Source organism: Carcharhinus amblyrhynchos, chromosome 11 (assembly GCF_965287045.1).
Source record: "Carcharhinus amblyrhynchos chromosome 11, sCarAmb.v2.hapA, whole genome shotgun sequence".
NCBI lineage: Eukaryota > Metazoa > Chordata > Chondrichthyes > Carcharhiniformes > Carcharhinidae > Carcharhinus > Carcharhinus amblyrhynchos.
Window position 1 is genome coordinate 62,199,238 of NC_137334.1, and position 15,802 is coordinate 62,215,039.

Here is a 15,802-nt window from a genome sequence, read left to right on the forward strand (position 1 = left end):
CATTAAGGTGCAATTTAGCATGGCCAATCCAACTAACCTTTAACAGTTTAACTGGATCTTAAACAGTTGGGCACATTAGTTCTGCACACTTAGTTTCATATATTACACATGTTTTATTATTGGATTTTTTAAAGTCATAAATGTGTACAGCATGGAAACAGGCCCTTCGACCCCACTTGTCCATGCCACCCTTTTTTTTAAACTACTAAGCTAGTCCCAGTTGCCTCGCATTTGGCTCATATCCCTCTTTACCCACCTTACCCAAGTAACTATCTAAATGCTTTTTAAAAGTCAAAATTGTACCCGCCTCTACTACTACCTCTGCTAGCATGTTCCACCCTCTGTGTGAAAAAAATTGCCCTCTGAACAGTTTTGCATCTCTCCTCTCTTACTTTAAATCTATACCCTCCATTTTTAGACTCCCCTACTTTTGGAAAAACATGTTGACTATCTACTAATTAATCTACAGCCCTTGGTATTTTATAGACCTCTATAGATCACCCCTAAGTCTCCTATACTCCAGAGAAAAAAGTCCCAGTCTATCCAGTCTCTCCTTATAACTCAAACCATTGAGTCCCAGTAGCATACTCGTAAATATTTTCTGCACTCTTTCTAGTTTAATACTATCCTTTCTATAATAGGGTGACCAGACCGTACACAGTACTCCAAGTGTGGCCTTACCAATGTCTTGTACAACTTCAACAAGATGTCCCAACTCCTGTATTCAATGTTGTGACCGATGAAATAAAGCATGCCGAATGTCTTCTTCATCACGCTGTCCACCCGTGACTCCACTTTCAAGGAGCTATGAACATGTACCCCTAGATCTCTTTGTTCTGTAATTCTGCCCAACGCCCTACCATTAACTGAATAAGGCTATCACTAGTTCTTAATTCCAGAGTTATTAATTGCATTTTTAAAACTCTATCAGCTGACATGATGAATCAATGAAGGATTTGAACCAATGTCTCCAAAGCAGTAACCTGGCCTCTGTATTATTGTCTAATGACATTAGCAGTATGCCACTGTCTGCCCCCTCCCCCCAATACAAGTTAATAAGATACAAGTCTTAAAACTGTAACTACTCTATAATTTCATCACCTCTCTGTCATTCACTTGCAAATTTGATCCAATACATCTTTCCCACTTGTTGCTGGCCTATGGACTAAAAAGAAAATGATTTTCGTTCCTTAGCTCTAGCCAAATAGATGCTGTCCTTGACTCTGCTGGAACATTCTCACTCTCCAGCACTAAAATGTTCTTCTTGACATCGCCAGAGGCTTACCACAGGCATGAAGATATTGCAAGTTTTAAAGCTGTAGTTTTAAAAAAAGGCTCAAATTTTAAGATGACTGACAGCACATCATGTAATTTTGGCAATGTCAGCACCAAACAAGAACGGAAATTTGAGCAAATCATTCATTCAAATATGAACAATTCCAGCCACTTGTGAAACTCACAAGTCTCTTTTGTAAGGATGAAATTTAAACCTCAATGGTTACAACTCCAGTCAATTCATTTTCCTGCCTCACGAATGACAACAGAAACATTGAAACGCAATACATGTTAGACAAATATGAAACAAGCTATCTTTCATCGTATTATGATTGTTCCTCATCTCAAAACACTCAAATGTGAAAGGCCACAACATGGTCCAACCCACTACCATATTTGGGAAAGGTCTCTGGCTGTCTGGTTCACCTGGTTAAAGTAGCCATGTTCATAGTGGCTTTTAAAAATTACAGCAGAATCTATTCCAAGAGAAAAAAATATGAAAGATTCCATCTGAAAAGCCATCAGTCAAAGTAAAACAGATATATGCTGAAAGTGAGAAAATAAATCTCTCTCCAAACTGTTCCAACAAGTTCACCTAACAGCCAACCTCCAGGCAATTCAACTACAAGAAACTTGCAGCTTATTGAGAATCTTCTACTTTTGCTTGACCTTCACTTCAGCATCAATTCAGCTAAGAATCTACAGGCCAACCATCAGACAGACTAAATAATTTGTGTAATTGCAATTTTTTTCCTCATCTGTGTATATCCGTTGTGCGCTTTACAGTATGTGTGAGACATTGCGTTAAAACCTCTAGGGCTAGAGTGCAATACCAATAAAGCTTCTTTACTTTTAAATCCACAAAAGCTCACTACTGGAAATTATTCAAATTAGAACAAATCACTCTGAGGGTATGGAATCATGCTAACCTCACACGTTAAAAAACTTTACGATTACATATAAACTCTAAGACTTTCTTAATCAATATCACATCCCTCTCCCCTTTCCTATCTTGCCTGAACACCGTGCATCCAGGAATCTTTAAAACCCAGGCCTGGCTTTCTCAGTCAGATCTCCATTATAGCTAAATAATATTTCTATCAGCCAATCTGCACATGGCCTGCAACACATCAATCTTATAATACCATGTTCCACACACTCACACTAACTCTAATTTAGAATGTATTGCTTCCCCTCTTTTCTGAATGGGTCCAATAACATTTTGCTTCCTACTCTATCTTTCTCAAAATTCTGTGCACTTTGGCGGTCCTCTTTAATATTACTTCCTGGTTCCCATAATATGGTAGTTTAAACCTCCCTAATATACGAGCATATGCGAGGAAGACAATCAATCCCAACTCTACTTGGGTGCAAACTGTCATCCGGCACAGACACCATCTCACCCAGAACTGGTCCCAATGTACCACAAATCCAAAACCATCCTTTCTGCTCTCCGCCTGGGTTACACTCACTCAGTGCAAGCCCTGTGACCAGGTCACACTCCCTATCCCTGCCCATTCTATGCCCAGCTCAGACTCCCTGTCCATTCTGTGTCTGGCTCACATTCCCTCTCTATGCCCATTACGTGCCTGGCTCCGATTCCCTATATTCCCATTCTGTGCCCAGCTCAGATTTCCTAGTGCCCATTCTGTGCCCATAAGTCCCCGTCTCCATTCGGTTTATATAAACAAGATTAATTTGTCCTGGCTCACCTCGCTAGGCTCAGGAGCTCGGTGTTTGCAGGTATAAGAGGTAACGGTGCATATCATGCCGGTGAGGATATAAAGCGCCCAGGCACGGCAAACACTACAGCCAGCCGCCATGCTAAATGCGGTGACGTCACCGCGCCGGCAGGACGCAGGCGCAGTGGAGATGGACATGTTGGAGGTAAGAGATTGACAGCTGGTGTGGGGAGAACAGTGTGGCATATTGTCCACTGCAATAAATGGCAATGGAAAACAAGCTGAGATTTTAATCATTCACAATATTAAGTAAAATTGTCCTTCCTGGACTTGACTCCCCAAAGAAGGGTGGCACGGTGACACAGTGATTAGCCCTGTTGCCAGAGCCCCAGTGCCAGAGATCCAGGTTCAATTCCTGCCTTGGGTCACTGTCTGTGCAGAGTGTGCACATTCTCCCTGTGTCTGTGTGGTCCAATTTCCTCCTACAGTCCAAAATATGTGTTGGTTAAGTACCTTAGCCATGCTAAATTCTCCCTTAGTCTACCCGAACAGGCGCAGCAGTGTGTGGCAACTAGGGCATTTTCACCGTACCTTCATTGCAGTGTTAATGTAAGCCTACTTGTGACACTAATAAATAAACTTATAAAGCTTAGAAGTCTGCCCACCATCTACAAGTAAGGAGTCTCTCAACACCAGGTTAAAGTCCAACAGGTTTATTTGGATTCACGAGCTTTCAGAGCGCTGCTCCTTCATCAGGTGAATCACTGTCCAACGCCAGGATCTGCACATCATGATCTCCATCTACAAACAAGAGGGTGGTGAATCTGTGGAATTAATTGCCAGGTCAATGAATGTATTTAAAACAGAGATTGATAGGTTCTTGATTGGTAAGGGGATCAAAGGTTATGGGGAAAAGGCAGGAGAATGGGGTTGAGAAACATAGCAGCTATGATCGAATGGCAGAGCAGGTGCAAGGGCTGAATGCCCTAATTCTGCTCCTATAACCCAGGGTCTTAAGGCAAAAGTCAGTACTCTAACTGAATACTCTTCACTAGCTTCAACAGCACTCCAAGAAGCTCAACACAATCCAGGGCAAAGTAGTCCATTTGATTGCTACCCCCGCTTACAAACATTCAGTCCCTCCACTATCAACGAGCAGAAAAAGATGCACTGCAGGAACTCACCAAGGTTCCTTAGGCAGCATCTTCCAAACCCTTGACCATTACCATATAGAAGGACAAGGGCAACAGATAGCTGGGATCACCATCACCTGGAAATTCACCTCCAAATCACTCACCATCTGACTTGGAAATATATTACTGTTCCTTCATTGTCACTGGGTCAAAATACAGTACTGTGGCTGTACCTACATCTCAGGGACTGCAGTAGTTCAAGAAGGCAACTCACCGTCACCTTCTGAAGGGCAACTTGGGAATGGACAATAGATGCTGATCTTGCCAGTGACATCCACAATTCATAAAAAATGAATTTTTGAAAAATGTCTGTTGAATCAGTGGAAAGTGGCACTGAAAGACTTCTAAGGGAGAGGAGAACAATTTTATTTACACGCAATTCTGCAATCATTGTCCCCTTTCAATGGCTGTTTAATGAAGGCTCACTGTCACATTTCCCAGATATCCCTCTTCCATATCCCTCTTAAACTATCAAAGCTGAAGAGCTGACCAAATTCAGCCTATTCTATATTGGCAGCCTACTGAGGGAGTAAGGCAGACATCTGACCAGACAGAAGAAATGAATAAATGATCAACTTAAATAAATTAAGTGAGAATGGGTAGTCTCAAAACACAAAGCATAATCAAAAAATTGTACAAGTTGGTTTGTTATTGTTTAAATGAGCACAGTTGGAGGGGTCAGAAGGCAAGATCCTCATAGCAGGATTCCTAGCTTTAACCTGCTCTTGTAGCGGCAGTATTTATATGGCTAGTCCACTTCAGTTTCTGGTCAAGTGTAACCCCCAGGATGTAGTAGTGGGGGGATTCAGCAATGACAATGTCATTGAATGTCAAAGGGCAATGGTTAGATCCTGTCTTGTTGGAGATGATATTAGCACTATTCTCAGTCTTTATCATTACCATTTATATTCCCTTTGACTTTTTGTCTATTCCTAACAATTACAGCCCCCACCCTCTCACAAAATAAATCTTATCCAATTTTCCTTATCTTCAGTTCTGATGAAGGGTCATCCTGACTCAACTCTCTATTCTCTCTCCACAGATGCTGTCAGACCTGCTGAGATTTTCCAGCATTTTTTTGTTGTAGTTTCACGTGCTTTTGATTTTCTCAAATCATTTGGACATTGATGGAATGGACGCTCTTCTAGTTGAAGTGCCTGGTATGGTGCTTGGAAGTGTTGATGGCCAAATTAATGCAATCAATGACACCTTGCAACTAGGGCAAATCAGTAATGGGCAAGAAGCCAATGGACCTCTAAACGTGGCGGTCAGGGCAGGTCCAGTAGCACATGAAAACACCAGCCCTCTTGAATGAGGCATTGGCCACTTCCTTGAAGTTACAATGATCTGCTGTCTGGGTGAGCCCATTCGTGCTCCCAGTGGATCCCTGGAAAACATGGGATACATAAAAGTTCAGAGCCACGGCAATCCACAGGGTCAAGGTATCCACTGAGGCATGTTCATCTTGCAGCATGGCACATAGGTCAGTAATAACCTCCCTTTATAGTCATGGTATTTCTTGATACTGGCTTTTCAATATCTGCAGGTAGGTGATGCGAGTCCGGTACACTCTTGATCGCTATAGACTCATCTTAGTGCAGCCACCTGTTGCCAGTCCCTAATGCATCTTTCTGCATCTTGCCCAGCCAGAGGTTGGCTCTCTTGTTGCTCCCACTACCACCTGAATGGAGCCTTGGCACCTAGTTCTCTTTCCCCTCTCTGCTGCTTCTTCTCCACATCGGGGGTTGAAGAAGGTTGAATATATGAGTCCCATGGCAGTTTGTCTCTCCCTTTCATGTTTACTGTTGTAGCCAAACAGGCCATCTAAAATGGCGTTTTGTAAAGCACTCTGGGATAACTGGGCAAGAAACTAAACCGACAGGCTGCAGTTTAAAGACAGAGACAAACAGGCTGCAACCCTGATGAGTGAATACACAGGATATGGGCCATGTCCAGGATGAAAGAGACTTTCTGGTCACACTGGGTTGTGTGCCAGACGTAAAGGCACCGTGAATCCTTATTTAGGAGGAAGGTATGTGACCTATGTGCCTACAACACATACAGGCATGGCCGCCAGGGACACACCCAGAGATCGGTGTGGTAGCACCCGATTGGACTCTTATCGATCAGGGTGATCAAGTCCTGATCGATTGATTGGCAATGGCCAAAAAAAGGGCGTGAAACCAAACGGGGCATAAAGGATGCTGCACAACCAGGAATCTCTCTCTCTCTCTCTCTCGGACCCCCACGAACAAGCTACAACGATGGAGAGCCACCACACCTGAGAAGGGAGGAAAGAAAGAAAGAAGATCAGAGCCAGGGTACCACACCAGACTAAAGGACCAGACTACGCAGACAACTACCAAGACCAGCACACAGATAAAGGCCAGTATCTGTTTGGGTATTTGTCAGTCACACATAGTTAAGTCAAGGTCTTGTATTGTACTTGAATTCTAGCATTTCTGTAAGATAACTTATTGTTGGTCGGGTGGGTGATTATTGATTGTGGGGGTTTAAATAAATATTGTTTGTACTAATAAGACGTCTACTCAAAGTTATTTGTCCACCGTATAAGGGTTAAAACAGGCTGATTTTTTTACAACACTGTCCTTGGAGTCAAACTCTTCTCCCCTGTTACAGTCGTCTCAACCAGCACAAATGCTCTGTGTGTCCTTGCTGATCAGCTCTCCCTATGACTAAGAGCCAACCACCCTAGTTCTCAGTTACTGATTACAACCACAATCAGCCCCCCACATTTAGAGATCTCCCACCTTAGGCTAGAAATGGACTCTGCTCCCCACATTTCCCCCAGAGGCACTATTGAAGCCACTCTTCACTGCTGGCAGCTTTTAATGGTTGGGATTCTTAAGACCCATGATCCTGTGCGCTGATCCAAGAATATGCAAATGATGATTAACTACATTATCAACAATCTTAAATGCTGTCCTGCCACGTTGCAGCATTAAGGTTCCAGATGAGTCTAATTTCTCTGGAGTTTCTGACCCCCCCACCTTTTACACCATTTCTGATGCTCCTTTAAATTCATTCCACCTGGTGTAGCTCATGGTGTCCCTGCCTAAATCTGAACATAACCCTTAAAAAGCTCTCAATGAGTTTGTTAACTATTTTCAGGGCTTTCATTATGATGGCAGATGGATTTTCAGTGCTGCCCTCCCCCACACTCAAGCAAAGTCATCACCATCAGGAACAGCAATATGAAACCTGGATGCCAGTATTCCTGCCCCTACTTATTTCCCTTTCTGCCCTAGACTGAAAATGCAATCCTAAGATATTTTTGTGCCTTCTAAAATCGTGAAATATTTTCATCCAAATGTGAGGTGAGAATGATTGTCCCTGACATCAAGGAGTGCTAGCAAAATAGAAATGGGGGAGGAAATCTTTCCACTAGATGGAGACATATCTAGCACAAAGGAAGACAGTCATTGTTGGCCAATCATTTCAGCTCCTGGATATTGCTGTAGGAGTATCTCAAGATAGTGTCTTGAGCTCAGATTCCAGAATTTCCAGTATGATTTGTAATTTTTCATATATTGCAGCAATCCTGTGCCTGAATGCATCAATATTCAAGCTTGGGCTGATGAGTCACAAGTAGCATTCTCACCACACAGATGTCAGGCAATGATGATCCCCATCAAGAGGGAATCTAGCCATCTCAAATTGACATTCAATAGCATTAACATCACTATATGCCTCACCACCAACATCCTGGGGTTGCCATTGACCAGAAACTTAACTAGACCAGCCTTGAAAATACTGTGACTGCAAGGGCAGGTCAGAGGCTGGGAAACCTGCAACAAGTAACAACTCAAATTCTGCAACAAGTAACTACTCTCAAAAGCCCATGCACTATTCACAAAGAACACATCATGAATGTAATGGAATATTCTCCACATGCCTGGATAAGTACAAATCCAACAACACACAGAAAGCTCAACACCATGCGAAGGAGCCTATGTAATCAGTACCCCATCCATTACCTCAAACGTTCATTCCCTCCACTGCACACTATACTATTAATAAGATGTACTACTGTAAATCCCCGCAACAGCGCAATCCAAAGCTGCAACGTCTACCACCTAGGACAAGGGCAGCAGATGCATGAGAACACCATCTTCTGCAATTTCACCTCAAAGCCATACACCATCTTGACTTGGAACAATATCACTGTTCCTTCAGTGTCACTGGGTCAAAATCTTGGAACTTTCTTTTAAATAGCACCATAGGTGTACTTATATTACAGGGACTGCAGTGGTTCATAAAGTCAGCTCAGCACCAACTTCTCAAAGGCAATTAAGATGGACAGCTTTCTTTCTATTTATACCTGCTGGCCTTGCCAACAACACTCCCATCCAATGAACAAATTTAAAAAGCACAGTAAGATCTCTCAGCAGTTCTGTTTCTTGTTCTGTTTTTGTACTGTTTGACAAATTAATATCTGCACATTAGGATATATTAGGTAGATTTATTAATCTTTATTAAATAAAAAGTAAGGCACAAACTTTTAAACAGTAACTGACTTGTTAATACAAACAAAAATGTAAAGTTACATTTTTGATTTTGAGTGACAAGCTTAAATATCAAGTGTGAATAAGAAGAATATAATTATTTTCAGTGATTTATTTGAATATTTGCCAGAAATCAATGACAGCAAAAGAATTTAATACAATAAATATTCAGCAATTTTGCTTTTTGGTACCCTAAATTACTAAAATCCATGAGCTCATAATAGATAAAGGAAAACCTCAGACGACATTGCAAAACGGTTCTTTGGACATATTGGCATAAAAGGGAAGAAAGACTGCCAAAGTCCAAGTCCGCAGCTTTACCTTGAGAGAAGAGAAAATAGAAAAAGATTAAGATTCCACTCTGCCCTTTTCAATTAAGGCTAATGAGCTTCCTTTTACGTTCTACGCATAGTTGTGATGCCTCAACCAGTGATTCTAATTTATGAGCTTTGTATCTTGAAGTATCCCTCTCAGACAGTGCAGTAAACAAAACTATTAAACGCAAATACTGAATCATCCGCAATATAACCAACACAAATGAGTTTGCCTTCCCGGCATTGTTTTCTATATGTAACAGTGGAGTTGCCATAGATACCCAGTTGACCATAGGTTGCTCTCCCCTTCAAAGGGGCCAGCTGACTGAGAATGATTTAACCTGAGGATCACCACACCTCAGGCATGGGGCAAGGTTAAGAAGACAGGCCTTCATCAGTAATCTTAGCCAGTACAGGAACTGAACGCCCATTGTTGACTTTGCATCACAAACCAGCTGTTCAGCCAACTGAGCTAACCAGCCTATATACACAAGCTCTGATGCCTCCTCCAGAATATTCAGTCAAACAGTGGCATCCAACATCATTCATCTCCGTATCTTCCGTATATCTCTTTCTCCATTAGGTATCCTGATTTAGAGTATATTTAGAGCAAAGGGACACATTTGTTCAATATCACCATGGAATCCTATTGGCCTGATTCTGCTTTAGAGTTATGTATTTACAGTATTCCTCAGCTAACTCATTTTCACTTCCTCTTTGTAGAAATGAATCCCGAGGAAAACAACTTAACACAGAAATAAACATGAGTCTGACCCAGCAAAGCAGCAAGTATTAGTACAAATACATATACTGCTGCTCTCTAAATAAAATAAACTGCAGCAATTCAGCTGGTAATGTTCTGAGCAAAAATGGGCAGGACAAAGTGCAAGATAAAATAACAGCAACTGTACAAGATGTGGAAGAACTAGAAGAATGCAGCAGTTTTCTTGAGCCAACTAATTTGCACTTTACAGTGGATTCACGAGCTACACTTCAGCCAGTCTTTAGAGAATCTACATAGCTGGAATTGTGAAGAATTTTCAGTGGTGTGCCCACCACCAGTGCAAGAATGTGGGTTATTTTGGGAAGCTATAAGTCACTCACACACAAGAATTTCACAACAACAATTTGCAGTGGAGCAGATCCTGGTTTCCCTAATGAGACTTGCAGCTCCAATTTTTTAAAGACTCTCAACTTTAGGTTTCAAGAATGATAAAAGATTTTTTTTGTTTAGAAATTTGACTCCAGGTTTCACACTCTTAAGTGACAGGGTCAGAGAAAATAGTTTGATCTTTCTCTACCAAATTCAAGACTGTGAATTCATATGGTTGTTTATCAGTTTGGCAGCTGGTGGCAAGAATACTGTCACAAGAGGATGATCTATGCAGAAGAAGTCAGTAAACAATAAAAGGATTGCACAAACAATCTGACATGCATCCCAATTACACTAGCATAAACTCTTCCAATTGGCATTTCATGAAAAATATCCTTACAGTCTTTGCTTGATAATTTACTATCAACTATAGTCAGGAATTTATTCTGCCCACTGGAAACTGGTTTCAGATTGCCCAAAGTCATTTCACCGTAGATATCTAAAGATAACAAAGAATCTTACCAGGATTAGGACCTGGTATTTAGATCTGAAACAACAGTTTGCTGACACCACTAACTAGTCCATTTGAAATTTGACTTTTCAAATTGATTTTCCCAAAAAGTTAGGATTTCAGCATGGAAATACTACCAAATTGACAAAAGAGTTAAATTCCAATTTAGCTGTGTTACAGTGATGTAAAGAACACATAAGAAGCCATTAAAGTAAAGTGGGATAGTCTCTCGTTAATGCTGTTCTTATTGAAAGGTGATTAAATATTCTGGATAGGCTTGGATATCATTGAAAATGAGGAACATTGATGGGTTGTTTACATTGTCAACAACACTGTCATACAAATCTGTCGGATTTGCTGAACTTTTTGGAGGGGGAGTGACCATTCCTCCCCTTCCTTGACAATAGACTCCAGTAAGTACTCGAGCACGATACATGTACTTAAGTCCATTAGCATCAGGTTTTGCATATGTTCCACTTGCAGAATAACTGGCATTTACAGCAAAATAGGTGCCGTTCCCATAGGCTGTGGCTGAGAAGGAAAAAAAGACAAGTTAATTGTACATTTATTTGATATACTAAAAGCATCAGATGTCATAATGTTTGTCTTTGAGAAAATATACCATAACTGTAGGCATTTTACATCCCTAAATTAAGCACTCTTAAGATCTGCCTTCACTAATCTACTTTTTAATCTAAGAATTTTGGAGCAGTGTGAGTGATTTTCATTTGATGTAGTAATTGGGTAGATAGTTTTCAGTGCAGGAGGCTTGTTCAAAAATCAAGTTGGGTGAATCTTGGGTGAAAAGTGTGCAAGGCTTTTTTTTTTACCCACTGGCCCAGATTGCAGCATAAGTGGAGCCATAAGCATACAAACATCAGTCACAATTTGTTGAGTAGGCTTAAACTTAGGATAATATTTTTAAGAAATTTAGCAATATTTTTAATGAAAAGAGCAACAAATACTTTAAGCACAAAGAAAAGATTGATTTGTAAATATCAAAATGACTATCTGTCTTTTCAGCGCTTATACTTTTTTGCTTGAGACAAGGAAGTACTGTTCTTTACCATTCCTTCCTGCATAGCTACGGTTAAATCCAAGATGGCTGATTGAATCAAGTGTGTCTGATGCTGTTCCGTGAAATAAGGTCCTTTCATTAGTAGTGCCAGAAGGGTTCTTTTCGTCCAGCATTCGTTTTCTAATCATATAATTCGTCCAAAGATATGGGTTTTGCAATCTTTCGATCTGTTTAAGAAAATTCCTTAGTTACTTTTGCAAACAACTTAGTTTAAAAAATATATCAAGATTGATTTCTCATCAGTGTCTGTCCCAAAAGATTAACTCTTCTGTTCTTTCTTGGTCTGCTGAATATTTCTGGTACTTACTGTCTTTTCAGATTTCCAGCGTCTACAGTTTATGTTTTTCCAGCTGTTTTTACAATCAGTCATTGATGACACATCTGGAAGATATATGAATTCTAATGCCGCCGTGTTTCTGGTAAAAATGCTTTGATATAGGACAGGGGCAGCAGTTACATGGAAATGCCATCACCTGCAAGTTCCAAGCCACTCACCATCCTGATGTAGAAATATATCGCTGTTCCTTCGCAGTTACTGGGTCCAAATCCTGGAATTCCCTCCCTAATGGCATTGTGGGTCAACCCACACTACATGGATTACAGCAATTCAAGAAGGCAGTTCACCACCGCCTTCTCAAGGGCAACTAGGGATGGAACAATAAATGCTAGTCATCCAGTGACACTCATGTCCCATCATGAATAAAAAAAACTTTGTGGCCTGGATGTGGATTTGTTGTGGGTAAGTTTAAATACTCCATTAAGTGATTAACATTGCACAAAGCTACACATAAATCAGCAACTATTTTCATAAGAGGCTTTGAGTGGCCTGCGAGTTTCATCAGTTGCACACAGCACATATGAAAATTCAGCTAGCTTACACAGTTGGACAGCTTTCTTTCTGTTTATACCTGCCTGGTTTCATTGGGAAGGAAATCAATTGTGAAGAATGCCTGAAGAAAGCAGTGGTGACCTCCTTGATGCAATAGTAAGTAAGGGACTGGTCAACTGCAACACAGAATACCCAAGAAGTGGCAAGGAGGTTTAAGATAATGGTGACCTAGACTAGTAGAAAACAAAGATCTTCATGATTTTTATTCAGCACTCCAAATGGCAAGTAGTTTTCATTCAATTGTCTTTTGATGCTGAAATGGAAATTGCATTAGGTTCAGAATTCTGGAAGCAGTCTTCTTATTAAATCATTGAATTTTCTTTGAACAAGTTTTGTGAGTTTTAGGCTGCAGTTTACATCGGGATCTAACATTCAGGAAGAGAATCGTTGCAGCATAACCAAACTCAACCGTCTGTAAAATGCAAGTTGTGCTTGCCTAATCTAATTGAACTCTTTGATAAAGTAACAGAGGAGGTTAATGAAGGGAAACCAGTGGTTTTTATCTGTTTGGATTTTAAGAAAGTATTTGGCAAAGTACCAGGTAAAAGACCGGTTAACAAAATTGAAGCTAATGGAATTGGTTGGGGTGGGGGAAATGATGGTTACCTTGGATATCTTGGATATAAAATTGAGTTAAGGAACGTTGAAAATTATTGCTTTTCAGACTTGAGGACGGTAGGCACTGGCGTTCACCACAGATCAGTGCTAGGACCACTGCTTATAAGTCAATTGAATAGTGGAACAGAGTGTAAAATTTAAATATTTGCCCTGGATTTAATGTGACAGTGAAGATAATGCTCATCGACTGCAACAGGCTACTCCAATAGTCTGTATTACTATGTAAAGTAAAAGCACATGGGATTGCAGGAATTGTCTTGAGATGGATAAAAAGCTGATTAGCAGATAGGAAACAAAGAGATGGCATAAATGGGTCTTTTTCTGATTGGCAGTCAATGATTAGTAGGGTTTCGCGGAGATCTATGCTAGTACCCCAACTGTTCAGATTATATATTAATGATTCGGAAGAGGTAACTGAATGTATTACCGCCAAATCTGCAGATGATACAAAGTAGGAGGATGAGCTGTGACGAAGGCAGAGATGCTTCCATGTGATTTGGGCAGATTGAGTGTGTGGGCATGTGCATGGCAAAGCAGTATAATGTGGATAGATGTAAGGTTATCCACTTTGGTAGCACTAATAGGAAGACATTATTATTTGAATGAGTGTAAATTGAGAAAGGTGGATATTCAGCGAAACCTTGGAGTCTGTCAGTCACTGAAAGTAACCATACAAGTGTAGCAGGCAGAAAAGAAGGCAAATGGTATGTTGGCCTTCATAGCGAGAGGATTTGAGTATAGTGATACGGATGTTTTGCTGCAATTGTATAGGGTATTGGTGAGGCCACACCTGGAGTATTGGGTGCAGTTTTGGAGTCCTTATCTGAGTCCTTGCAATAGAGGGGGTATAGTGAACATTTACCAGACTGATTCGTGGGATGGTAGGTCTGTCATATGAAGAGAGACTAAGCCAGTCAGGATTATATTCACTGGAGTTCAGAAGAGTGAAAGGGGATCTCATAGAATCTTATAACAATCTAACAGGGTTAGACAGGGTAGATTCAGAAAAAAAATTCCCAATGGTGGGAGAGTCCAGAACTAGGGTCATAGCTTGAGGATAAAAGGTAAACCTTTTAGAATTGAGGTGAATGGAAAATTCTTCATGCAGAGTGGTGAATGCGTGGAACTCACTGCCACACAATGTGGTTGAGGCATAAACGCTGTCTGATTTCAAGAAACAATTTGATATAGCTCTGGGGATTAAAGGGATTAAGGGATATGGGGGGAAAGGGGGATCAGGATATTGAATTTGATGATCAGCCATGATCAAAATGAACGGTTGAGCAGGTTTGAAGAGCCAAATGGCCTACTCCTGCTTCTAGTTTCTACGTTTCTATGTAACAAGACATCAATAGGCTAGCAGAATGTGCAGACAGAATTTAAGTGTGAGGTGATGCAGTTTGGCACAGGGGATAGGGAGAGGCAATTTGGACTAACAGTTCCAGAGAGCAAAAGGGCAGAAGGATCAACTTATTTGTATGCACAGATTTGTGAAGGTGGCAGTTCTTATGATGAGAGTAGTTAGCAAACTAGATGGGATCCTGGGCTTCATAAATAAAAGTTTTCAGTACCAAAGTTGAAGCAATAAATGCAGAAAATGCTGGACAAAGGCAGCAGGTGTGGAGTGATCAAGAGTTAACATTTCAGGTCCAGATGTTGGATCAGAACAGAGAAAAGTTACAAATGTAATAGCTCTTAGATCCTTCCATTTCTAGCCTTTCCCAGTTCTGATGAAAGGTCGTGACTTAAAACGTCAACTTTGGGGTGAATTTTGCAGCCCTGTCTGCATATTTGAACAGTAAGAAGTCCCACAATATAGGTTAAAGTCCAACAGGTTTATTTGGCAGCACTGGCTTTCAGAGTATCAAGCTCCTTCATCAGGTGAAGGAACTTGAGACTCCGAATGCTAGTACTGCCAAACGAACCTAACATAACATAAGACATAAGAACATAACATAAGAAATAGGAGCAGGAGTAGGCCATCTAGCCCTTCGAGCCTGCCCCGCCATTCAATAAGATCATGGCTGATCTGTCGTGGCTCAGTTCCACATTCGCGCCCTCTCCCCATAACCCTTAATCCCCTCTCTTATCAAAAACCCATCAACCCGCGTCTTAAAAATATTTAGCGAGGTAGCCTCCACCACTTCAACGGGCAGAGAATTCCAGAGATTCACCACCCTTTGAGTGAAGAAGTTCCTCCTCAACTCCGTTCTAAACCGCCTCCCCTTTATCTTGAGGCTGTGCCCCCTAGTCCTACTATCCTTTCTGAGCGGGACGAGTCTCTCCACCTCTATCCTATCCATCCCATTCATCATCTTATACGTCTCAATGAGATCTCCCCTCATTCTTCTAAACTCTAACGAGTACAAGCCTAGTTTATTCAGCCTCTCCTCATAGCTCAACCCCGTCAACTCCGGCATCAGCCTAGTAAACCTGCTCTGCACTCCCTCCAAGGCCAAAATATCCTTGCATAAGTACGGCGCCCAAAACTGCACACAGTACTCCAGCTGCGGCCTCACCAATGTCCAATACAGCCGCAGCAAGACCTCCCTACTTTTATATTCAATCCCCCTCGCTATGAAGGTTAGCATCCCATTCGCCTTCCTGACCACCTGCTGCACCT

At 41.2% G+C, this 15,802-nt stretch overlaps 2 protein-coding genes across 3 annotated transcripts in view; both read right to left on the reverse strand.

Annotated features, from left to right (window-relative positions):
• The window catches only part of lmln (leishmanolysin-like (metallopeptidase M8 family)), a 47,381-nt gene extending 44,283 nt beyond the window's left edge, over window positions 1-3,098 (reverse strand). The window contains exon 1 of one of the 2 annotated variants that reach the window (XM_080199247.1): window positions 2,988-3,098. In XM_080199247.1, coding sequence (XP_080055373.1) covers window positions 2,988-3,098 — 111 coding nt within the window. Of the gene's footprint in view, window positions 1-681; window positions 1,530-2,987 lie in introns of those variants that run through there. The other variant, XM_080199248.1, reaches the window with a different exon arrangement.
• Window positions 3,099-8,773: 5,675 nt separating this feature from the next.
• The window catches only part of LOC145350194 (protein mono-ADP-ribosyltransferase PARP14-like), a 45,653-nt gene continuing 38,624 nt past the window's right edge, over window positions 8,774-15,802 (reverse strand). Inside the window, exons 16-17 of the mRNA XM_080199249.1 lie at window positions 11,662-11,839; window positions 8,774-11,125 (exon numbers count right to left, since the gene is read on the reverse strand). Coding sequence (XP_080055375.1) covers window positions 10,839-11,125; window positions 11,662-11,839 — 465 coding nt within the window. The 3' untranslated portion in view covers window positions 8,774-10,838. The remainder of the gene's footprint in view (window positions 11,126-11,661; window positions 11,840-15,802) is intronic.